Source organism: Pogona vitticeps, chromosome 3, assembly GCF_051106095.1.
Source record: "Pogona vitticeps strain Pit_001003342236 chromosome 3, PviZW2.1, whole genome shotgun sequence".
NCBI lineage: Eukaryota > Metazoa > Chordata > Lepidosauria > Squamata > Agamidae > Pogona > Pogona vitticeps.
Window position 1 is genome coordinate 67,292,312 of NC_135785.1, and position 26,869 is coordinate 67,319,180.

Genomic DNA, 26,869 nt, shown 5'->3' on the forward strand with positions numbered 1-26,869 from the left:
AACTTGCTCATTTTATCTCTAGCTACTAACGAATCAACACTTTCTCAGAGCTGTAATAATATTCTATTAAGATGATGACTGTGAGAAGTCTAAATAACACTACAGATCTGTGCATAACATTGATGTGTTATTAAAAACAATCCCTCTGAACAAACAATTCAAAGAGTCTTAAATTTTAATAAAACATGACAATATCCACTTGCAGAAATTAATGAAGAGGAAGAATTGGATTTAGTGACAAATCCTTTACAACAAAGAGCAGCAACCTGATCCACTCCAAATGTTTTGGATTATACTCCAATACGCTGCCATGAGCACAGATAACAGCTAATGATTAAAGGAGTTCTAGACCAAAACATCTGGAAGGAGCCAGGTTTCCTCTCCTGCTGTACAATACAAATGACCAAAGCTACATTCAATAGGATAAGTTATATGTAACATGTTTTTTCTTATGTCTATTTCATAAAGAGAGTGAGCTGACAAACTTCAAGAGGAGTATGGGAATATTTGTTTAATTTGCTCATTTGTTAATACTTTCAATTAGAGCAAGATAGGAGTACAGTGGTGCCTTGCTTAACAATTACCTCATTAAACGCCGAATCCGCTTGACGATTAGGTTTTTGCGATCACTTTTGTGATCGCAAAACGATGTTCTAATGGGGAAAACCGCTTTACGATGATCGGTTCGCTGCTTCAGGAACCAATTTTTCGCTTTACAATGATCAAAACAGCTGATTGTCAGGTTTCCAAAATGGCCGCCCACTGTGCAAAATGGCTTCCCGCTGTTTTTAGGATGGATTTTTCGCTATACAGGGAGCAGAAAATGGCTGCCCTATGGAGGATCTTCGCTGGATGAGCAGGTATTTCGCCCATTGGAACGCACTGAACGGTTTTCAATGCATTTCAAAGGGCTTTTTTATTTCGCTTGACGATGATTTTGCTCTACAGCGATTTCACTGGAACAGATTAACGTCGTCAAGCGAGGCACCACTGTATATGAAAGAAACAGGCAGATTTCAGAGGGATTTTTAAGGAGGAACTGGACAGCAGCTGCACTGATTAGGCACAATATGTAAGAAAGGATAAATCATACCCTTTTCATACAAGTCAGCTTCCTAGCATCAGGGGAAATGAACTAGACTGCATGATTCAGTTTCATATTGGAGTTCCTCATATACTACTGATGCACATTTTTTGTGATTAAGGAGACAGAACTGCTGCTCCATTCCAACTTTCAAAACTTAGTGAAGAACATGGCTAGGATTTGGTGCACTGGTAATTGAGCTTGCAACTGGTATTTGACATCCTCAACAACTTGATAAATTAATTGCTACACACAGATGTCAAGAAGACCATAGACCATAAGGCACTCAGTCACTGAGTAAGGCACTGGTGAAATTCTGGCACTGAAGTGTCAGGTATGTAAAACTATTTGATACCACAATATAAACTACAGATTATTCAAAAAAGAATAATTTACCTGGCCTAAGCATATACAATCCTTTGACAATGTTTGACATTGTGGAAGGGTTTATCCAAAAAGGCGTAGACTGGGCTTCGAGAAGTAAAGCTGAAATGGGAAGAGAAAAGCACATTTAAAATTAATGTTAAGTACTGATTTAACAAATAGCACTTTGTTATGCAGATCAAAACAAACAAACGTTTGTTGTTTTGGTCTACCAAATGCATCTACTCGAAACAATCCAGAATGAATGGATTTCAAAGACTTGTAAAACTTTATGAATTATTTCTTCAAATACTAGTCTTTCTGTATACTTGTACTGTATTTTGAAGATATTTTTATCATAAACATGCTATTTTGCACATCAATGCTGCTCCCCATTCAAAAGGGCAGGTCAAAGCCATAAACTGTGATCTGGATATAACTGCTGTGCATCACAACATCAGCGCTCTTCTTCAAATTCATAAATACTAATAATAATCCCATAGTATGAGACATTTACTTTATAATTAGGTATGCAATTTTTTTTACAGAGAATGAAATGCATAGGAACACATGGCACTATATTTTTTACACTATGGCCAAATTCCTACCACTTACATAAGTTAGTGTAAATTCAATATTTTAAACTGCAGCAGCAAATTACCATTAGTTAAGGAGTTGATGAATGTATTAATTATCATGCACCAAGTCACATGACTAGCAGGTCTCCACCATCTCCTGATATCTCTTTCAACTGATGGTAGACAAGCAGTGCCCTTCCAGTTGTTGATGGACTGCAATTCCCATCAACCCTGGCTGCTAATGTACGGCTAATGAAATGGCAGGTGGGATTTGCAATCCAACAAGACATGAAAGACTACAAGTTGGTGACCGCTGCTATCACTGAAAATGCTGGGGAGTTAACCAGGAGTATTCTGCACAGTCTGTGATCTACTACTCATCTATGCTGACCTGCCCTCTTTTCCACATGAATGAAACTACAAATTCTGATTTTTATCAAGTATCATGCACAAATAACAAATCTCCCTTGTTATGACTAGGATATAGGTTTAATGAACCTGAGTGTAAGCATTAGAACAGACCCTAAAGGTGACTCAGGTTTGCAAGTTCCTAGAAATGTTACAAAGTGGGCCAACAATAGTGCTCAAAATCATCAATGATAATGTTTCATTTACACAATGATACACTAAGTCATCAATAGCAATTATGGATAACTTATGCCAGTGAACAGCAAAGATGGGGGGGGAAGCTCTCCTCAACCCTGAACAAGCATAAAATAGTGGAACTGGGAGAAGGGCCAATGTATTCTTTTGCTTCTGAGTTTGAACAGAAACCTGAATAGTTACTTTCTATGAGTTTATTTGCTGAAAAGCAGACAAATCACTAAGATTACCTGCGGTTTCAGAGGAAGAAATTGATATTCTTCAACCTCTGAAATAGCAGGTTGTTATATTACAAATCACTGATATTTGAGTTTTTATATATATGATTTTCCATGTTTTCTGTTTACTCACATTACAGATGTCAGAACACATTTATGCCATTTCCACATGTAAAAAAGGTGCCACCTATACAGTGTAAATTCTGTATCACTGCCCCTTTTCTCAGCACACTAGATACCACATCTCCGCTCGTTTAATACAGTTAAGTAAATTTGCATGTAATAAATATTCCCTTAGATATTCAATGCTTTCTCAGTGGCAGCCAGGGTCAAGTTAAAATGGTTATACGTATGTTGCAACTTCCCCTACTCTATATGAGTACTTAATATGAAGTAACTAAGGACAGGACTTCCATTTATAAATTGGGGGGGGGGGGAACACCATGAAAAGAGCTTACTTTCATTTTGGAGTTTTTTCTTGGATTTCTGAAAAGGAGCCTCTTAAACATGGACGCCTCTTTTAAGCAAAAGGGAGCATGAACATTTCGTGCTTTACTTTTTCATTAAACCTTTCTTTCACCCAATTTGTTTGGAAAGTTTGCCTTGCCTTGCCATGGCTCCTGTATGCCACCTTGCAGTGCCAGCCCTGCTCTTTCCCCTCTGTCTCCTGGCCTTAGCTCTGTACACTTCCTTCTCTTTACCTGGCTGCCAACACCATCTACCTTCTGGCCCTGCCAGCTCTGCTCCTTTTCCTTTTGCCTCTCTACCACCATGTGCCTCCTTGCTCTGCTAGCCCCACTGTTTCCTTTCCTTCTTTCACCTTGCTGAAAAAACAACATCACCTGAAAGAGGGAACCCTTTCTTGGTTTTTTCTTTAAGAATGGTGCACAAAAAATACCCTGAAAGGAAAAGTGGCATTCCCCCAAAGAGTCAGAATCAGAGCAGAAACTAAAGTTTCCACCATGCACATCCCTAGATAATATAAGCATCTACTCTTCTTTCTATTTTCCATCTTATAAAAAGTACTCAAACTCTTCCCTAACTACCAGTACCACTTACAACAATAGTTTGCTGGAGCAGTCACTTGTCAAGATGAGGAAAATTAAAGGCACTTGATTTCATCGGAAAAGAGCTGCGTGGGTTGGTACAATAGGAAGGCTTCATCACTGTACTGAAACTGTTAGGAGTTATGTATTTATTTTATTTAACTTGTATGCCACCCACACTACCCAAAGGTCTTTGGGCAATGAATGCTATGTTCATAGGGCTCATGAAGCTGTTGTTACTTCTGCCCTCTTATACACTTAACAGCCTGCAGCCGCTGTTGTCTACTGCTGCTTTAGTACTTCTTTCTTAAAAGACACAATAAAATCAGCACTCTTACGAGACAGCAATTCTGTTTTGTAGTTAAGGCAACTGGAAACACGGCAAAGCCTTTCATTTCCTTTCCTTTTTTTTATCTTGCAGGTGTATTTAAAATACTCATAGTCTTTCTGAATGGGATGTAAAATGAAATTTCACATTTGGGTCTTCTGAAGAAACATTCTGGTGCATGAGGAAGAACAATGTGTTTAAAATTTGAAACAAAAGCTCTCTCTTCTGAATCTGGATCCACACTAAGCATTTTATTCCAACAGCTATTTAATTTTTTTACACAGATATTAAAAATCAATACTGAGAAACTGTTATTGGCATACTCTGTTTGTACCATATCTACTGCTAGTAAGCTATCACGCTGAACATTCAAACTTTAAAAAAAGAGACTGAAATTCAGAAAGTATCCCCATTTTCCCAAAATATTTCTGCAATATACATAACCTCTCAAGCAGAACAGTTACATGGTCTTACTAAGATAAAACAGCATGTAATGCTGACATCTAAATAACCTTTCCAAAATAGAGAACTATATGAACTATAGGCCACTTGCTAGTAATTTACCATAGAAAAATGTTGTTTCCAACAACTTTTCCAAAGAAGGAATAGATTTACTTTGTCATCTTAAGCGTACTCTGCTGAAGATATTAACAATGGTATGAAAATACTGGTTTCTTCAATAGCTGCTGCCATCACACAGGACACAGCTGGAAGCTTGCGGTGGCGAATCCTAAAGTGTTAATTAGGACTGAAAATATTTTAAGCCTTTTAAAAACAAAATATTGGGATAAGAAACTTGTGTTAATCAAGGCGGCTCACAGGAAACACTTTAGGCGTTTTTAAAATGCCTCCATCAAGAAATTAAATAGAGTAGTTGAGGTTCATTTCAGTCTCACGCTGCAGTTGGTTAGGTTTCTTCACTTTCTGTAGTATCCTGTTTTTAGCTTTTAAAGGTATTTTTAAAAATAGATTAAAGACACAACTGAATAAAAATAAGTTTGTTTTTTTTTACCATATAGCAGCATAGAAGAAAAAAACCTGCAAACATCTCTCACTGGAACACAATATATATATAAATAGGAATTTTGCTGGATCAGAATTAGCATTTTTGCCTAGTTTTCAACAGTAGAAGGGTTTTCTTTTCCTTTTGTTTTTTGGCAGTGAGATGCTGACAAAAGGCAGATTATAACGGCACTAGTCTTAATACTGTTGATTAGCTGCCAAGATGCAAGGCAAGAATGCAGCTCCATTTAGGTTCTGAGTTCTTGGCATATCTACCCTCCATGTATTTGACTAATCTCAGTTAAAACTACAAGCTGTAGCACTGTACCTTACGACAGCAATTAAGTTAATTACAACCTGTGTGAATCTACTGACAATCAATTTAATTGGGTTACAAAAAAATTTTGTAACATGAAAAACAACAAGTGATTTCTTACCCATTTTATGGAGGCCATGAACACATTTATAAACTCCTATTATGCCACCTTTCTAAACCGAAAGTTACCCAGTGGTTAAGCCTTTCTTTGTAGGGAAGGTGTCCAATTCTTTGATCATCCCAGAAAGCTCCTTGTAATTTCTGAAATGACTTTCTGGTGGTGCCATTTAAAGTTTACATTTACGCTGAATAGCAACATATAAAATTACCCCTCAATTTTAAGCATCACTCACCAGCATCACCATCGAAGTGAAACATGTGTATTGCCAGTACATTATCTCAGAAATGTTGAGTGAGAGCCACTAAAAGCATAAAGTGAATGAAAAAGATATGCTTTTGACATAAATGTCCATTACAAGTGCGAACATTATGAACCCCTACTGCTAAAAAGCACCAGACAGCAAAGATGTGAAGCACTGCCCAAATCCTAAACACAAAAGAATTAATTCAGTTGCAAAACTGAATTTTATGAAACTTGCAATCTTTTTGATTTGCTAGGAAAACCAAATTTAGTCAAGATGTCAAGAGCACATGAATCATTTATACTACTTTTAAAAAATTAACAGTAGAGAAGTGATTTTGATATAAATATTGCTGACTGGATTTTACATCTAAGTCAAGGATGAGCTGATATTATAACCAAAACATGGTTGTCTTAGTAGAAACCAAGTGTTGGTTTCAGAAAAAGCAGGTAGGACAACCCTCATGAACACACAGGGATAATCAGATTTAAAGCTTCTATTCAAAGAAGCTGCATTATAGTGCAGAATTTCACTGGCAAAAAGAGAGGGAGGGAGAGATTGATTGAGTGAGTGATTGAGTGATTGAGTGAGAGAGAGAGAGATCATTGGTCTGTCTAGCTCAATAGCAACATTGGCAGCCCCTTTAGGGCTGGAATCTTCAGGCAGGAATCTTCCCTGGCCTTCCAGGAATCTTCCCTGACCTTCTGCCTCCAATTTTGTGTTTTATAACTGGGCTTTGCCCCCACCCCCAGGCTGCCCAAATGCACACTGCTCACATGTAGAGAATTTGCCCATCAGGTGAAGTCTTTACCCTACCTGCTTCCCTATATACCATCACACTACATAGGGAAACATCCCAATGTTGAGATCTCCCATTTGTACTTTTTAAGAGATACCTAAAGTATCTAAAGAGGACTTAAAGAACCTCATAACAAGGGTGAAAGAGGAGGGTGCAAAAAACGGTCTGAAATTCAACATCAAATAAACTAAGATCATGGCCACTGGTCCCATCACCTCCTGGCAAATAGAAGGGGAAGATATGGAGGCAGTGACAATTTTACTTTCTTGGGCTCCATGATCACTGCAGATGGTGACAGCAGCCCCGAAATTAAAAGACGCCTGCTTCTTGGGAGGAAAGCTATGACAAACCTAGACTGCATCTTAAAAAGCAGAGATATCACCTTTCCAACAAAAGTCTGAATAGTCAAAGCTATGGTTTTTCCTGTAGTGATGTATGGAAGTGAGAGCTGGACCATAAAGAAAGCACACCGCTGAAGAATTGATGCCTTTGAATTGTGGTGCTGGAGGAGGCTCTTGAGAGTCCCCTGGACTGCAAGGAGAACAAACCTATCAATTCGAAAGGAAATCACACCTGAGTGCGCACTGGAAGGACAGATCCTGAAGCTGAGGCTCCAATACTTTGGCCATCTCATGAGAAGAGAAGACTCCTTGGAAAAATACCTTGATGTTGGGACAGTGTGAAGGGAAGAGGAGAAGGGGACGACATAGGATGAGATGGTTGGACAGTGTCATCAAAGCAATCAACATGAATTTGACACAACTCTGGGAGGCAGTGGAAGATAGGAGGGCCTGGTGTGCTCTGGTCCATGGGGTCACAAAGAGTTGGACACAACTAAACAACAACAAAAGTTGTACCAGAACCTTCTATATGGAATTCAGATTGTTTAAGATGTAAACAGGCCACTGGCTCACTGAACTTTAAAGGGTAAAGGTAAAGGTAAAGGTTCCCCTTGACAATTTTTGTCCAGTCGTGTTCGACTCTAGGGGGTGGTGCTCATCCCCGTTTCCAAGCCATAGAGCCAGCATTTTGTCCGAAGACAATCTTCCGTGGTCACATGGCCAGTGCGACTTAGACACGGAACGCTGTTACCTTCCCATCGAGGTGGTCCCTATTAATCCACTCGCATTTGCATGCTTTCGAACCGCTAGGTTGGCGGGAGCTGGGACAAGCGACGGGCGCTCACTCCGTCGCGTGGATTCGATCTTATGACTGCTTGGTCTTCTGACTCTGCAGCACAGGCTTCTGCAGTTTAGCCCACAACGCCACCATGTCCCTTATCGAACTTTAAAGGGAGACTAGACATATTCATGGAAGACAAATTTATAAATAAATTATACTCCTTAAGATTTTATGGGACTTTTAGTGTCTGCGAAGCAACCAACATGAATTTGACACAACTGCGGGAGGCAGTGGAAGATAGGAGGGCCTAGCGTGCTCTGGTCCATGGGGTCACAAAGAGTCGGACACGACTAAATGACTAAACAACGACGATGCCAAATAAATGTCTAGATCAATAGGAGGAAGCCACTGTGAGAAACAAGTTGCTGGACTAGACAAATTTCCACCCCACAATCTTTTCTAACCGCAGTGATTAGCTCTGGGATGTTTTCTGTGCTATCAGTCATACAGCTAGAAAATGCATCTTCATAAAGAGAGATCACTGTGATATCCAGTGATACTATTTTAAGGAAATGTTTGAAAGTTCGAATATCAACTGTGTAGTCTAATGATAAAGCAAATTATCTGAACAGACGCTAGAGTCAACATAGAAGCATTTTCACTTTCTTATTATGGGAGTTCCCATGCAGAGGTAGTTAGACTTTTGTTCTTGGCAACATTGGTATCTGAAGACTACGGCTGGCATTTAAAGCAGAAGCTAAAGACATAGCAAAAGATGGAATGTTATATTAAAAACAAACTGTGAACTCAGTGATGTAAGGTAGTCATACCCAAGCGCAAAATTTTACTGGCAAAAAATTATAATTCATAATTTATGTTCCTTAACAGATTACTGCATTTAATAAAACAAACACTCAATTACACTGGATTTTCCCCAGCAGTCTAATAATAACTGGCAAACAACTCAGGGCTTTTAAATCTATGTTCCTGGAGAGGTCTGATCTGGCTATAGTGATCCATGCCTTACATCCCAACTGGTTTGCTATAATGTGCTCCAAATGGGGCTGCCTATTGAAAGAGATCAGAAACTTCAGCAGATCCAGGACACACACAGCAACCAGATTGCAAACTGGGGCTGGTCACAGGGATCACATAACCCCAATGTTACAGCACTTTCACTGGTTGCCAATCTGTTTCCAGGCACAATTCAAGGTGCTGATTCTAACCTATAAAGTCTTAAATGACTTGGGTCGAAATTATCTCAAGGACTGTGTCTCCCTTTATGAGCGTGCCCAGGTGCTAAGATCATTAGGAGCAGCCTATCTCTTGGTTTCACCTCCTTCATAGGCACTTTGGTGTGGACGTAGGAGAGGTTCCTCTCTGTTGCTGCCCCCCGGACTTTGAAACGCCTTCCCACAGGAGGCCAGCCTGGCCCCATCTTTGCTGTCCTTCTACAAGCAGGCAAACCTTTCTCTTCAGACAAGCTTTCCCTTAATTGACTGGCTGCCTGAATGGGGTTTTTAAATGGATGGTTTTGCCTTACTGCTTTGAATATGTTTTTAGTGTTACTTCTGTGTACCATCTTTTAGTGTGGTGTTTGCTTGCTTATATTTAGTATTTGTACACAATGTTTTTAGCTTTAAATGCTGTTTTTTAATGATCTAAGGTGTCTTGGGACCTTTTTAATGAGAAAGCCGGGGTAAAAAATATTTTAAATAAATAAATAAATCCTACTTTGAATTAAGCATTGTTGAAGTGCCATTTGACCACAGTATGCCTCTCTATCGTTTCCATTTTCCTATTAATATCAACAACCTGAACTTAAGCAACATAAAAGGATCCAACTGTCCTTCTGTTTGGGAAAAAGTAAGCCCAAAACTTTACTTACGCATCAGGCTGTAAATGTGCTTTTCTGCAACATGTTCCGTAAACAGTTTTATAAGGTCATTTCTTAAGTCTCGGTTAAGTTTGGTTTCTATGTAAAACTTATTCTGAAAAAGAAGAGAACACATTAAGTGTTTGCAAATTACAGCGACACAAGAACAACCTTGTGAAATTCTCAGATAATTGTTCACCACTCCTTCCCACTATCAGAACACAACCTTAATTGGCAATCTCAAAAAGATTCTAAGTCGCGTCGAACTGGGGTCCTGTGCCTTAATCAAAGCAAGGGAAGGTCAATGTTATTGAGCATTTTGCACTGCTGCAAACCCTGGAGTTCACCCATGCCTGAGCAATGACACTAACCTCAGAATGTTGAGAGAATGATGGTCAGCTTCACCATCAGCTTCCTTCTATCAGGAAGTATCAGCCTTTATGCCTCTTTTTCTTACTTTTAGGAAACAGCACCATTGTTTCCTTACTCACAGTCACCTCTTCAAATGGTCTTCTTACTCTCGTTATCAAACAAAAACATTCAAGTATAAGGTCACTGAAGACACAGGAATATAGGCATTACTGAATTGCAAGTCAGCTAGCTAGTTGCCCTCTGGCTGCCAACTAGAAAACTGGTTTCTAACAAGACCATAAGCCAGTGATGGCGAACCTTTTTGAGCCCGAGTGCCCAAACTGAAAACAAAAACAAAAACCAACCCAGCGGGCGGTGACTGACAGCAGAAGCGGAAGTGGCTGCAGCGGAAGCATAAGTGGCAGCGTAAGCAGAAATCCCAGGCACGGAGGTGCCTTCAGACCCCATTCTGGATCCGCCTCCAGTCGTGCCCAATACCACCACACTACCTACAGCTCGGCTGGCCCACCACTACCAGCTGCTCTGGATCCTGGCCTGCCGCCTATCAGGGTGCTAGAACTGTGGCTGCACCTGCCTCCTCAGGTCTGGCTGCCAGGGGTAGCAACCCAACAACTTATGGCTTGCATGCCCACAGAGAGGGCTGTGTGTGCCAGTTGTGGCATGCATACCATAGGTTTGCCATCGCTGCCATAAGCCAACCTTGTATTTAACAACCCACCTGACCACCTCAGGTGGCAAGGAAATTCCACAGAGGCAAGTGATCGAGACAGCAGAGAAGAGATGCATTGCTCCGTCCTTCTCTACCAGCCTGCTAGATCTACATGCTGGTCACTGGGAAAGGAAAGCCCTTTGCTTTACAGCCAGCACAGAAATACAGAATGCTTACCTCCTACCAGACTAACAACCAGTAGCATTTACAAAGCTGCCTTAAGCTGCACTTGTGATCATTGCTCATCCTGACCAATAGATGGTATGCTTTCCTAATGAAGAAGTCTTACCATCAAACGCACAAATATTTAGAACGACATTGACAGTCACTTGGCAAAGAAATTACAGAACAACGTGTTGTAAAGAATGACATGCTACATGATGGAGGGGTGCCAAAGCCACACTTATTTCAATGACACTGAAGGAATAGAATATCAGAATAAGAATCAATTTAGTATACTGGGCAGAGTGATGGAATAGGACCCAGGAAACCTGGGTTCAAATTCCTGCATGGGCATGGAAACCCACTACGAGGAGGCAATAGAAAAACCACTCCTTAAATATCTCACATATCTTGAAATTCCTGTTAGGGTCACTATTAGTTGAACGCAATAAAACGTCAAAAACAAGCATGCATTAGAACTGTGAGTTTGACTGAGAGGGGGAAAAAAGAACTAACATCTAAATCAGTGGTTCTTAACCTTTTTGAAAGAAACACCCCCTTGAGCCATTGAAGAAGTTATCATCGCCCCCCACGGTGATGATATCTTATTTGTTTGTTTGTTTGTTTGTTTGTTTGTTTGTTTGTTTATTTATTTATTTATTTACAGACACTTAAATCCAATGATCTCTGAAAACAAAATTCAATTCCAAGAAAATGAAATGCTCCCAAAAAGTAACATTTAATTATTTAGTTGTAAGCGAATTTTAAGACGCAAAAAGAAATATAAAAAGGGCATAAAAACAAACCGCAATGCAGGAACTAAAAATTTCAAGACAAAAACTCTGAAACTAAATTAAGATTGGAGGAAAATATATATTCATGCACACTGTAAAAAGGCTGCAGCCATCTTCACAGGTTTAGCTTGCTCCAACGCCCCCCTACTGCCCCCCTTCTGCTCCAGCGCCCCCACACCGCCCCTTTTCGTTCTACTGCCCCCCTGAAAAATGAAATCGCCCCCTGGGGGGCATTATCGCCCACGTTAAGAACCACTGATCTAAATGAACCTGCACAATGACATACACATCTCTCATTCCATGCTGGAATCTAATGCTCATTTGTTGATCCCAAATACACACATACCTCTTCAAACCATTCTTTAAAAGTGACATGAATAACATGAAAAAGCCATGGATAACATGAATTTAGAGCCAAAACTTGCAAAGTGGCTCCCAGAAACAAAAATGATTACCACATATTCTAGAACATATTAGAAACAAATAGTTTCTTTGAGAATTTTTATTTTGGAACAAGGCATCAATAATCAAAACTTACAATAGAGGAAAAATGACTGGATTATTTCTTTATGCATATCAGAGTATTGCAGTTTAAAGTTATGGGTGTAAGAGAAATAACTGGATCCAAATAATTTTAAAAGTATGTCAGTCATTATCTTTACAACTTTTCAAATGCTGCTACACCACATAATGTGATTGCTACACCACTGTCCCGGATGCAAGCCATATGTACATGATACTTATGTGTAAAGCATCCCCCACATTGAAACAGGAGTGGTGCCATATTTTGGCCTCTCCCAGTCTTCCTTCCTTCAACCTCTATGCCATAAACATAGTTTAAAGGAACTACAGTGTGCAAGCACCTGCTTACCTGTGTGATCATCACAACCACCACCCTCATAGCCTCCATGCCTTGATCTCTTGGGAGCCCCTAGAATTAAACAATTGCTTGCAAATTTAGATTCTGTTGCAAACTATACTCAACATGAGCAAGCAGAGGAAGGAGCTGTAACCACAGAATGCCCCCACATGCTTCGGCACAAGAATACTATATACATAAGCAAACCGTAAACGGTTTGCGACCACGATACCTGGCAGAACACCTTCTTCTGATTAGATCTGCCTGTCCTGTACAATCCTCTCAGGGTGGGCAGTTGACAATTTTGACCCCGAGAAAGGCCCAGAAAATGACGATTAGAAATCGGGTCTTCTCAGCGATTGCTCCTCAACTCCAGAATTAGACTCTCACCCTAAATTCACTTGGCCCCTTCAGTGAGAACTCAATACTAAAAACATGGTTGTTCGAACAGGCCTTCCCAGACTTTAGAACAGCTTAATACAGCGGTGCTTTTTAACAATTACACCTTCAGCCCCTCCGTCATGCCTTTTTATTACTTTAATTATTTCTCTTGTCATTGTTGTCGTATTTTTGTTTTTAAGTTGACATTAGATTAATCTTTTGTACTGTTGTTTAGAATGTTGTGGAATTTGTAAATCACCCAGTGACCTTAATAGCCAGATGGGTGGTATAAAAATCAAATAAATGGAATAAAATAAATAAATAAGCAGGGCTACAGCCATGCATTTATTAGTGCTGTATGACAAGTTAAAATAAAATATGGGATATACATTAAAATGCTATTAAGGAGGATACCAGACCACCATTCTTCTATAGAATTCTTCAATACAGAAAATGCTTGAAAGAGGAAGAGAATAAAACATGAAAGGCTTCTCACAAAAATGTGTATTTACAGTATTTTCAGGGCCATGGATAACATGATCTAAGCCTCTGTGGCACAATAACAGAAAATAAAAAATATGGTATGAAGGCATGAGAATCTCTTCAAATAATAAAACAATAATATAGCATAAGATTCAAAGTTGGCCTAATCTTATCTGTGACTTGACTCCTCCATTCTGTATTAATCTGAACTCTCTTAATAGCTAGACCCAGGTGGGATGAAGTCAAAACACTCAAATAGCAAAGGTTAAAAGTACACAGCAAAACCATAGTTTTGAGATAGTGTATATAGAGTTGTTTTTAAACAGCCCTTTATTTTGGTCTATCGAACACAGCTTGAAGAAAACTCAACTACTGCATTATGTGTTCTAGCAACAATATCCAGAATTCCCACCTCTGTATTAAGGCATGGTGGCTAGGACACCAGGCAGGGGCCACGATACTATTGAGCACCACTGAAGTCTTTACTAAGAGAATACCATTTGGTTTTTTGGACTCCAACTCCCAGAATTTTCCAGGAATTCCCCAGGCAGAATTTCAGGTATTCCAGTATACAGACGCATACCTACAAATACCTACATTTCACTCATTTGAAAAAGGCTATTGGGGGCCTGTGTTTCTTGTTGTGAATGTACAACTAGCTCTTCCTGGGAGGCCCACGTCTTTGTGGGAGGTGCAATTCTCTGGGAGATGCCCTTTATAGACCCCAATGGACAGCAAGACCACACCTCCCATAAAGACCTAGGCCTCTCAAGAAGCATGGGCAGTTGTTCCTTTTTTAATGTCAACAACAAGAAGTAGGTCAAAGACAGGCTAGAAGATGGGTCCAATTCCAGGTGAGTGAAAAGCATTGCACAAGCAGTCCAATTCAAAAGGATTCCAGCCAATTCTAATCGTGCATAACTGCCAAATTTCCCATATCAGCTTTGCAGTATTTCGCTGTAACAATGAAACAGACGCCATCAGATTACTACCAGTCCCTCTTGTCAAACATACTAATGCACCTAAGGTAAATATGGGATTTTCCAAGGCAATCTCTATCTGTTGCACCAAAACAATCAAGAGTCTTATAGCAGCTTAAAGACTAACAAGTTTTATTTGGCATAAGCTTTCATGGACCACAGCCCAATATATGGCATGATTAAGTATAGTTTCAGATTTAGAGAAAATTCTTATGAGATGGGACAAATATTAAAACAATTTGCACTTCAATGGTCCATGCGAGTTATCTGTTTCTATTCATCAATGCAAGTTCATCAAGGCAAGTTCTTAAAGAAATGGGAGTGCCTGACCACTTTATCTGTCTCCTGAGAAACCTATATGTGGGACAGGAAGCAACAGTTAGAACTGGTCATGGAAGAACTGAGTGGTTCAAAATTGGGAAAGGAGTACGGCAAGGCTGTATATTGTCCCCCAGCTTATTTAACTTATATGCAGAATACATCATGCGGAAGGCTGGACTGGAAGAAACCCAAGCCGGAATTAAGATTGCCGGAAGAAATATCAACAACCTCCGATATGCAGATGATACCACTCTGATGGCAGAAAGTGAGGAGGAATTAAAGAACCTTGTAATGAGAGTGAAAGAGGAGAGTGCAAAAAACGGTCTGAAACTCAACATCAAAAAAACTAAGATCATGGCCACTGGTCCCATCACCTCCTGGGAAATAGAAGGGGAAGATATGGAGGCAGTGTCAAATTTTATCTTCCTGGGCTCCATGATCACTGCAGATGGAGACAGCAGCCCTGAAATTAAAAGGCGCCTTCTTCTTGGGAGGAAAGCGATGACAAATCTGGACAGCATCTTGAAAAGCAGAGACATCACCTTGCCAACAAAAGTCCGAATAGTCAAAGCTATGGTTTTTCCTGTCGTGATGTATGGAAGTGAGAGCTGGACCATAAAGAAAGCAGACCGCCGAAGAATTGATGCCTTTGAATTGTGGTGCTGGAGGAGGCTCTTGAGAATCCCCTGGACTGCAAGGAGAACAAACCTATATATTCTAAAGGAAATCAACCCTGAGTGCTCACTGGAAGGACAGATCCTGAAGCTGAGGCTCCAGTACTTTGGCCATCTAATGAGAAGAAAAGACTCCCTGGAAAAGACCCTGATGTTGGGAAAGTGTGATGGCAAGAGGAGAAGGGGACGACCGAGGATGAGATGGCTGGACAGTGTCTGTGAAGCAACCAACATGAACCTGACACAACTCCGGGAGGCAGTAGAAGACAGGAGGGCCTGGCGTGCTCTGGTCCATGGGGTCACGAAGAGTCGGACATGACTAAACGACTAAACACAAACACATTCATCAATGGCACACAGTTATCAGATGTACTCCGCACCTGATGCTTGACACAAGACACATGAGCAAGGCAGAATATACCTACAAATATGAAACACTAACAATTAATTCACAACAAAAATAATGTAGAAACACAACAAATAATGTTTCAAACTAATAGAGAATACTTCAACACAGCAGCTCTATATAAACGAGTGCCCAGATTATTTTTTAGACTACTCAGTAGCAGTGACCAACGTGACACAAAACCCCTCAAGAGCTTGATTGCTACACAGCTCCAGCCTCTCTTCAGAAGATCACAAGGCACTTTTTATCACCTTCAAACTAGCTGCCACCACTTCATGCCACTCGGGAAACTAGTTGTTGACAGCTGGGTCCTTGTCCCTTTCTAAGAGGTGCAAAGAATCACTGAATATAAACTGGATTCAACAGCAGAGACCTTGGAAGTCTGATGTAATCAATTTCTGTTATGTGTTATAGATAAAACAGATCATATAAGAGCCAATCTGTCAGAGCTGGACTGAGATGATAGATCCTAAAGATAAATAATGCTCAGACAAAAGAAATGGCAACTCTTGCTATCTCTAAGAAGACTGTGATCTATTTTGGAAAACAAACAAACACACTAAGATCCTAATCTTGAAGTCAAAAGAGGTTAATAACAAGCATTCAACCTTTTTCCCCCTGAGGAAAGTATTGAATCTCCTGAACTCACAAAATCAGTGTTGGCGAAAACAAACTGTTCAGAGGCATCCCAGTTTCGGGCCTGTCCAGGAACAGAACACAACCTTAGTCAACTAGGTGGATGGCATATGCTATAGAACAAATAGGGCAGTGGTTCTTAACCTTTGTTACCTTTTGAACTGCAACTCCCAGAAACCCCAGTCAGCACAGCTGGTGGTGAATGCTTCTGGGAGTTGCAGTCCAAAACTTCTGAGTAACCCAACGTTAAGAACCAGTGCAATAGGGTGAGTGCAGCTCTTTCAGTTCTTTTAAATTTCTCAGTGAATTTCAGTGCCACCACGTGTAGTTAATCGCAATGAGGCATCTGAATGGTTTTTGTTTGGGAAGCACAGTACTGCCTTTATGAATTTTCTCTTACAGTGAAATCAGCATTAGAAGTTTTACTCTTTCACCTGTCTTAAGGATCAGTTATTTTATTTGATATTATATTGTATTTTTGCATTTGCAATTTACCATCTTGAGTATAAAGGTAGCTTATAAATATATCACTAATATATAGAAATACTTTATTTGCACAGTCAGAAGTCTCCAAGACTTAACATCTACAATTATTGGCCTTTTGATACTATTTTATATGCTGTGTTTATTTTTTTTATTGCTTTATTGTATAAGTTTACAGCATTGTATATTTTTGTCATTACAATTGTAAGCTGCCCTCAATGCAATACAAATATTTGGAATTATAAAGCTATATTGTTGCTGCTATGTGTCATTAAGTTGCCTCTGACCCTATAAATGAGCGATCTCTAAAATGTCCTGTCCTCAACTGCCCTGCTCAGCTCTTGTAAACTGAAGCCTGTGGTTTCCTTTAGGGAGCCATTCCATCAAGTTTTTGGTCTTCCTCTTCTTCTGATGCCTTCTACCATTCCAGGTATTATTGTCTTTTCCAGAGAATCCTGCCTTCTCATGATGTTCTCAAAGTAGGACAGCCTCAGCTTCAACACTTTTGCCTCCAAAGGCAGATTAATCCAGGGACTGCTAGAACAGGATACATGGAAGAAATGTATCTGGTGAAGAAATTTCTTCACCAGAAAAACTTGGATATTTTACAATCAGTATAACATGAAAGAACTTTGTGTCCTGTTTAGATTTTGAAATGTTGTTTTAGAAACTGACTACAATAACATTCATCTCTTAATGTTCACATTACATCCTACAAAACACTGTAAGAGCACTCTAGGGCGATTTCTGATGCTTTTAAGCCCTGGCCGCTACCACCCACTGTTTGAATCAACAACCTTCAGAAACAGTAATGAGTAGGCATGAAAGACAAGACAGTTTACTTGGGCAGCATACCTATCCAGCAGGCAACAAAAATAAGATAAAACTATCTAATCAGTGGGTGATATAAAGACAGTTGGAATGCTTCCTACTGGTCTTATTGCATCTCTCTTTGCTTCATCATAACTGATTATCCAGCCTGGTGATTGGAAATGAGTTATCAATGATTTTTTTGCAATGGTTCCATTTTTAAGAGAGGTATAGAAGTGGATGGTAGCCTCTTAGTCTGAGAGATCTGGAGGAAACCGATTTATTCGTATTGCCTTTGTCACAATTATGTGCACAGATCTGTCACAGTTGCTGGAAAGGAAAGGTTAGAAGATGTCAAAATCAAAACGAGACACTTCAAAAGCAGAATCTGAACTTCTACTGCTATGCTTCTTTAGTCACTGGAGAAGATGTCATAACTCCTTATCCCCTATCATAGTCTCCAGATGGTAGCTGGGTACCGCAGTCACTCCATAAGTCTTTGTTACTATACAATTGCTCAGCAATGTAAAAAAACTCAAAAGATGTTATATGCCATTAAATCAGTTCTGTTGCATGGCGACTATGAGTTAATGGCCTCCAAAATGCCCTCTCATTAATATTTCTATTTTAATCTTGCAAACTAACAGCATCTCACGTTAGGTTGTTCTCTCTTCCTACTACCCCTCCTTCCTTCTAGCAATATTGTATTTTCCAGTAAGATCTGCTCAGGTCTTGCAAACTAACACCTGTGGCTTACTTTATTGAGTCAATCCATCTCATGTTAGCTCTTCCTCTCTTCCAACTGCCCCCACCCCTTTCCCCAGCAATACTGTCTTTCACAGTTAAGTACTACGTTCTCATTATACAGTATGTTCAAGGTAGGATAACCTCAGTTTACCCATTTTGCTGTAGTGAGATTTCAGGTTTGACTCGATTGAGCATATACCTCTCCTCCAAAACCAATTTCAAATAAACTGATTTTTATCCCTCTCTTTCTTCACTGCCTTTCTTTCACACAGTATGGATGATTTTGACCTTGGTTTCCAGTGACAATCTTTGCTGTCAAACTACCCCTCTTTTTTTAACTTCAGAAGGCAAAGGTACATCTTTTGGAAAACATGCAACATCCTGAATGCTGATGACCCCAACATTAGCAATCCAGATGGCCTACATGTACCCTCTTGTACTCACTACAATTCACAAAGAGATATCAAACTATCTCCTTTTTTCAGCAGAACCAATTCTTATCCAAACGCAAAGCAATTGTCAGGGCTATTTTTCAACAAGTTATTTAGGTATGTATTGCTTGGAAAATGTGGACAACCATCAAGTGCTGTGATGAATCTCTGCTTGGGGGGAGGGCAATTGACAGGGTCTTATACATGCAGATCATGAGTGAACTGGCTGTAGAACTGATTGCAGATGTGTATGGAGAGAGGTGGTTCTGACTTCAGATTTCAGAGCTGGATCGAGATGGAGGCTTTTCCTCTTTGTCCTCATCTGCATCAAGAAACTTCGTTTCCTTTGCTAAAATGTGGTACCAACTAAACTTAATCTTTGCTGATGCTCTTTTATTTTGAATCTGGATGCTGCCAACATTTCTAACACAAAGTGAAGATTCATAAATTCTGGTATTATGGAGGAGGCTGTCAGAATAACTGACAATATTTGTTGTTCCATTCATCCTGATGAACAAATACAAAATGATGGGGGTTGCTGAACTTGATTTAGTATGAAGTATTTCATTTTTATTTTATTTTTAAATCCAAAAGACACAGACAATCAGATGCCTTAATGTAAGCCATTTTACTTCACTCCCCAAATTTTATATAAACCCCCAATAAACAACATTTTGCAAAGAAAAACCCACACAGCACACCCATGAGTGCAATTGGAAATTAGGTACTTAGTAACAAGTTTCCATACCTTTCCTTTCACCTTCTGTCAAAATCTGGATGTGTTATGCTGCACTCTTGCACATAAAAGAATATTGGCCTTGAAGGAACATGGCTAAGACTTCTTTTTCAATATAGGCACAAACAAAAGAAAAATAAAAAATAAAGAAGACAAAAACATTGTGAGACCTTAACTGTTATATTTTAATATGAGCTTTCACTGACAACTCCAGTTCCTCAGACATAAGAGGGGGGGGGCTTTCTCAATACAGATGGCTGTGAGTGCTGTGCACCACAGTTGCATGGGACAGAAGCACTCCAAATCCCTTAGGAACTTACATGAATTCTAGCCATATAGATATCAACTTGAGTGCAAACAGTTAATCTGAAAGAAACATTTCTTCCAGGCATTCTGACTACATTATGCCTTCAAGCAATAAATATTTAGAGCACTTGTTGAAAAACAGCCCTGCCAATTGCTTTGTTTGTGTGAGAAAGGGTCAACAGATGAAAAAAAGACTCAGCTTCTGGGATTTTCCCATGCTTGGTGTCTCTTTGTGAATGGTAGTGAGCACAAGAGGGTATCCTGTAGACCACTTTGACTGCTGCCATTGGTGTTGTCAACAGTCAGGCTGCCCTTTGCTATGTAAAGTTTGGCATCTTTTTTCCTGCTGGAAACATGAGCACCGAACCATTTCCTGGCATTTTAAATTCAGGTCAGAGAAGCACAATATCCCACATTCATAAACTGGAGGTGTCTTGAAGAGCTTTCAAGATTTCCAAATTGAAAGCACAGTAGAAGTGACATAGGTACTGTGTCAGAGAAGAAACACTGACTCTCATCATTTTCCATGACAATGCAGAGTCACAGAAGAAACAGTGCACCTGTAAAGAATTTATTTACAGCACATTTTTCAGCCAATTGTTTAAGAATCATAGAACAAAATGAAAGGTCTGAACTCACTGAGCTTCTATGAAGCCACATGATAGTATCATTCATTAAATGCTCGGGTTAACAGCTACTCACCCATATATCTACAGCTCTGTTCTGGTTTTCTTTAGCTATTGCTGGCATACTAGGTTGGGTCAGAAATTCACCTTCTGCTGATGGAAGGGCTCTGCTCACAGAATGTTCCTGCACAGAAAATTCCCTTCCCTGTTCAACAGGGTCTACTAATCCTCTGTGTCACATTTTCAGAGGGCTAGAAGGCCCCCCATAAGGAGCAAGCAAGAGCTCTTCTAACAATCCAGTCACACATGTCTAAATCTGTAACCAACCCAATAATCTTTCATTTTAAACAAACACACGCCCATGGCAAACATCAAGCAGTAAACAGCAATCTAACTCTGATAAAAATTGAAAACAGCATACTTTTCAGTAGGACAAACATTCAAAATGCAGGTTTCAGATACAGATGCATCTAATTGAACATTTTCTCACATTTCTTTTTTGAAAATAGAGAATGCATGTTTTTAATACCATTTTCCTAAATGGGATCTGATATATAACAGAACATTGTACAGTACGTGAATGAACCTGTTGCACTGTAGATAAACATGAGTTCTCACAATATGATAACTCAAAACAGATACAACTGAAACTGTTAACAGAGCATATAGATTCTACACTGGTTTTCATAATAGAGACAGAACTAGATATTACCTATCGGCACAGATAAAAACAATAAAAGATAGGAGGGTATGATTTTTAAAGCAGAGAAAATATTACAATACAACAAAATTTGAGAAACTACTCCCACTCCTCACCTTGTGGCCTTTAGTTGCAATTTAAAGCTAACGCAGATGGGGAAGGAATGGAGAAAGGGAAATCCAGCACCCATTATTATTTCATGGAGTGTTAAAAAAAATTGCACAGAAAAATTTCACCAGAGAAAAGAAGCATTCTAGTCAGTCTACTCTAGTCCAGCCTTCTTCCTAATATACCATTTTCCATGGGGAGATATGTGTGTGGGGGGGTATTTGTGCACAAAAAGCATTCAATCATAGCAGCTTCTTCCTGGAGTTTGAAGTAGTGCAACGCAGAGACATGTTTACTGTTTTAGTGTGAACTAGGTTTGCACTGACAGGTTTCTCTCAGACATCTGATGCTTACTTAATTAGGTGAAACATAGTGGAGACAGATGTTGCATTTACCGGAATACACAGATGTGCAAAGTTTTGAACCATAATCACTCTAATGCTATGTACAAATAAAATTAAAATGCTAAACTCAATGTGATAATTGCATGTTTCTACATTACTACATAACAAAATTTCTTTTTAACAAAGACACCATCATCCTCTCCTTTCCTAAACCAAAAGCCAGCTTCTGATTTTCAGATTTTATCAGATCATATATAATCAACAGAAGCAGCATTCTGACATTTAGCATACATGACAGTGATTAATGGTCCACAATCCGGCCACTGCCTTTCAATTCACCAACTCTTTCCCTTCCCAAATCCTCAAAAGAGTAACCTTGTTATACCCACATGGCTAAGAAAACCCAGGCTAAGTGATAACCAGACAGATCCCTCAGGATGTAACAACAATTCCATAAGCAGATCTGACTTAGCAGAGATGGAGGAGCAAAACAGTCAGAAGAAACCTGAGAACATGAGGTAAAGGTAAAAGGTAAATGTTCCCCTTGACAATTTTTGTCCAGTCGTGTTCGACTCTAGGGGGCAGTGCTCATCCCTGTATCCAAGCCATAGAGCCAGCGTTTTGTCCGAAGACAATCTTCCGTGGTCACATGGCCAGTGCGACTTAGACACAGAACGCTGTTACCTTCCCACCGAGGTGGTCCCTATTTATCTACTTGCATTTGCATGCTTTCGAACCGCTAGGCTGGCGGGAGCTGGGACAAGCGACGGGCGCTCACTCCGTCACATGGATTCGATCTTACAACTGCTGGTCTTCTGACCCTGCAGCACAGGCTTCTGCGGTTTAGCCCACAGCGCCACCACGTCCCTTGAGCACATGAGGAGGACAGGCCAAAGGAAGACAGAAAGTTGATCTGACTGTTGCCTGTATCAGACATCAGTCTACTAGCCCTATATTGTCCAGATAGACTGGCAGGAGCTTTCTAGTGTCCTAGGTAGGATTCTTTCTCAGGCCCACCTGGAGATCCCTTGTATTCTCTGGTAGTCTCTCATCCAAGTACTAGGCCTTGGCTTCCAAAATCAGACAAGATTGGTTGAGAGCAGGTTATGTTGTGAAATATTACAAAAAAATCTGGAAGCTGATTGTTACCACAATCGTAAGAGCAATATCTACTGGCAAGGCATTCAGGAGAGAGGCTAGCAGGCCTATTTTTCAAAGGAAACAGCTAGTGGAAGATTATGACTTTGAATCTGTCAAATTAAATCCTACATCTATTAAAAACAGAATATGTAAGAGTCCAACTGCTGGTCACTGTTACACACTGTTGAATATAGGAAAGAGTGACTGTCCTAGTCTTGTTGACTTTGATTGGCAACAATTCTACAGAGTATCAGTCAAAGTTCTTTCCCAGCCCTACCTGGAGAAGCCAGTGGTTGAAAGTGGGGGCTTCTACATGCAAAATATGTGCTCTACCACTAAGTTTTAGCCCATCCACATTGCTTCTATCTGTTTCACTCTTCCAGAGAACACTAATGCAAAAATTATTCTAAACACTTACCATATAAATGAAAAGAGGCACAATGCTCTGTAACGCTCCCATATACTGTCCAAGTGCGATGTTAAACATTTCAATGTAGAGATCTGGTGGGCTGGCCTATAAGAGAGAGAAAATATCTGCTTTACTAAAACAACTTTTATTTTAGAGTAACAAGGTCAGTCTGGTAAATAGCTTAAGTCTAAAAATGTGAAAGTGCAAGAGAATTAGAGTATACATCAGTCACTAATACTTGTAATTACCTCTCTCAGAAAAATCCCAGCATGCCTGCAGCAAACACTAATTCACTAACATTACAGGAAAATGCTGGACTACCACTATATCTATTAGCATCTAATATAAGAAGTAAACTAATGAATTTAAAATAATTATCTGAGTGTGGATCCTTATCTAACCAAAACAAAACCATCAGCAGTCCAGAGGGAAATTCTAGGAAATGGGAGTGGGCGAGCAGTAAACACAATTGAGTGGACAGTGACCTTTCAAGGGGAACAGAACACCAAGTGTCTGTTAGGGGAAGGGGATGGATGCTCACATCCTGAAAGGATATGGGTGCTGGAACCTTGAACAAGGACCCTGCAACAGTTGTGGTATTCAAGCATTTGGCATTTTAACCCAGGATTTGCAGTCTTTTGGGCCACGTGCAACATGTGCTCAGCCTTACCAATACTCTTTCATCACATAGAGGAACTGGAGAGACTTCTCTCTGTCTCCTCAATCAATTTAGAAAGAGTGATCCATTTGAGGATCTCTATAGGAATTTGACCCAACTCCAGGAGGCAATGGAAGAGAGGAGCGCCTGGCATGCTCTGGTCCATGGGGTCACGATGTCAGACATGACTAAACAACTAAACAACAACAACAACAACAACAACAACAACAACAACAGGAATAAAGAACAGATGGCACTCCTTTCACTCCCTCCTCAGATTCAAATACATGTCATTCTTTCCTATATGAGGATGTCATACAAAGGTATTAGTGGGACAGATGAAACTGGCAGAAAAAATACACCATTTGTCCCTCCATTTCTCATTCAATGTACCGAATGCAGATCAAAATCCTCCAGTAATAATGTAATGCTATGTGTCTATTCAAGAGTTAACTTGAGTTCAACGGCTCTCATTCCCAAGTACACTGTTGCAGTCTCAATCTCAGCCTGGTAAATGCAAAAAACTTGGGTATGAAAAAATCATTACTGGGCAGGGTGAGATGACAAGCACTACTAGGAAGGGAAAAACTAGTGCTGCAACCTCACACCACAATGTGTTTATATGAGCATTATGTGAACAAGACCTGAGAATATATATCAAGAGTTGCAGACCAGCAGTGGGGTTCAGTGCTGAGCCACTGAAATTTAGTTTCAATCTGGTTAGTTGTCAAATGAAATATTGAAATATTTCTGGGTGTTAATAAAGGTTCAGTTCAGGAATAATCAAAATGAGACTGATTATCTGCCTTAAGCCTGCATGCTCCCTATTCACCCTCCCAAAGCCAGTGTGCAAGGGGGATAGATTCTTCTTCTTTGCTTGTGATAGAAGCAAGCCAATTGTGTATCCAGACTGGAAAGATCAGCTGACAGGGTGTCACTGATGCCCAGAGATGCCTGGAGGTGCTCACAGTCCTCGCAGTCTTTGGGGAGGCTTCTTCCAGGTTCCCCCAAAAGGAAACTTTTGGGGTATGTTTTTTTTTCTTAAAACCCAGGTTTCCATTATGTCCAAACCAGGAAATGGCAATCTAGAGACTCCCAACAAACTACAGCCTCTTTTCATTTACATCTAGCCACATGTATCTGTTCTTGTTTGGACTCCAAAACCCATAATTTTCTATTCTGTGAGGATCACATTCCACATCTCTGTTCTAGCTGTTATCAAGCTGCCTGTAACGCTGAGCAATGTTCTAATGCTACAAAGGAAAGCCCACCCCTAGCCTCCAACTTTCTCATTTCAAGCATGACCCAAGCCAGAGCTTAGTCACCTATAATTGTATGGCCAGGTAGCTCTGAACCAGTGGAAAAGACTAGAGCTGGTTCCCAGCACTGGTGCAAAGTTTTCTATTGCGTCCTCGTCCAAGTGCTGGAAACTTGTTTCTGCAACGTGAAAAATGTATAACTGTGCATACAGAGAAATCATAAGCAAATTCATCAGCAGTTCTTCAATCAGGCTGCTGGACAAAGAAAGGAAAATTAAGGGAAATAACAGAGGAACATGTGCTGAAAGAAAGAATGATTCACTAGTAAATGATATAAAAATGAAATGGAAAGATTTCAGGACCTGCATGAAAGAAGATGCAAGAATTCCCAGACTTTAAATCTGCATTGAACTACATACACAGGAACTGTCAATTGACCTTAACCTAACAGTTTCTATAAACTTTTAATTTGGTATTCTTTAAGAATTGTTATCTCCTCTTTGGCTCCACATTTGGACCAAGCAAGTTATGGGGAAGGATTCTGCACAACATAAAAGCATGCCCTGTCATCCTCAGCTGGCTAGAGGCTTGGTTTGGTTCTACGTCTGCTGGGTATAGAGCAACTAACTGCAGAGAGACAGCTGCTCAAAATGGTAGTGAAATGTGAAAATGCGTCAGATTATTATTCCTGCATCGGCTATCCATTCTAAGGTCAGAAGGCCTCAGCCAGAACTAAGGCAAGCCTATGCTCTTCTTCCTTCTTCAGACCAGCCCAGAGGGCAGAGAAAGAAAAAAAGAGGTACACCAGCTTGTCTTTGCACTGGCTAGGCCTTTTGTACTTCCTAAGTCCTGCTGACAGTGAAAAGAAGCTGGCGTTGTTTCCACTTTCCCCTCAACAATTCAGGGCAAAGACAAGAAGGTGACGGTATCCACACTTGCACCCAGTAAATACAGAGCCAAAACAAATCTGCAGAAGTCTGAGACTTGGGATTCTGCGCAGACATCACCTCCACATACATAGAGAGACGTTTCATGGCTGGGAGCTGGGCTCAAACGCACCAAACGTTAGCTGAGTAGTCATTGTTGCAGTCAAGATTGAGCTCTGAACTTATATACATGTTTTGATTCTATTTCTGCCCAGTTGGCTCTATTAGCAGGACCAAGTGGGGGGAAAATGTATTCAATCATGCTGCTGGGATGTGACTACAGAGCCAGGGGTTGGGAGTCTGATTCCCCACTGTGCCTCCTTGACAGAGGCTTGACTTGATGATCCATAGGGTCCTTTCCAGCTCTGCAGTTCTTTTACTACTGCTGCTATTGCTACTGCTACTAAACATGTGTGAAAAATGCAAATGCACTTTTAGGAGAAAGAGGATGGTAGGAAGAACCCTCCCACCCTTGTGTCATCCCCTCTTTCCTGGAAAAGGGAAACAGCGACCAACACCCATCCTCCAGAACCAGGTGGTGGGGAAAAGGCCAGGAGAGGAGTAACTGACAGAGGCCCGGTTTTGGAAGAAAACGGGAAGGGGGGAGAAGAGAGAAGAAGGGGCGAAGGGCGGAGAGGGAGCAATATATAAAGAACAAAACAAAGGGAACTGGAGGAGGTAGGATGGATGAATAATAAGAAATTGCTTTATT

At 40.2% G+C, this 26,869-nt stretch overlaps 1 protein-coding gene across 2 annotated transcripts in view; it reads right to left on the minus strand.

Annotated features, from left to right (window-relative positions):
- The window catches only part of CACUL1 (CDK2 associated cullin domain 1), a 52,614-nt gene that overhangs the window by 13,353 nt on the left and 12,392 nt on the right, over positions 1-26,869 (minus strand). For both annotated transcript variants that reach the window (XM_072995477.2, XM_072995480.2), the window contains exons 4-6: positions 23,324-23,419; positions 9,710-9,812; positions 1,481-1,570 (exon numbers count right to left, since the gene is read on the minus strand). In XM_072995477.2, the coding sequence (XP_072851578.1) occupies positions 1,481-1,570; positions 9,710-9,812; positions 23,324-23,419 (289 nt within the window). The remainder of the gene's footprint in view (positions 1-1,480; positions 1,571-9,709; positions 9,813-23,323; positions 23,420-26,869) is intronic.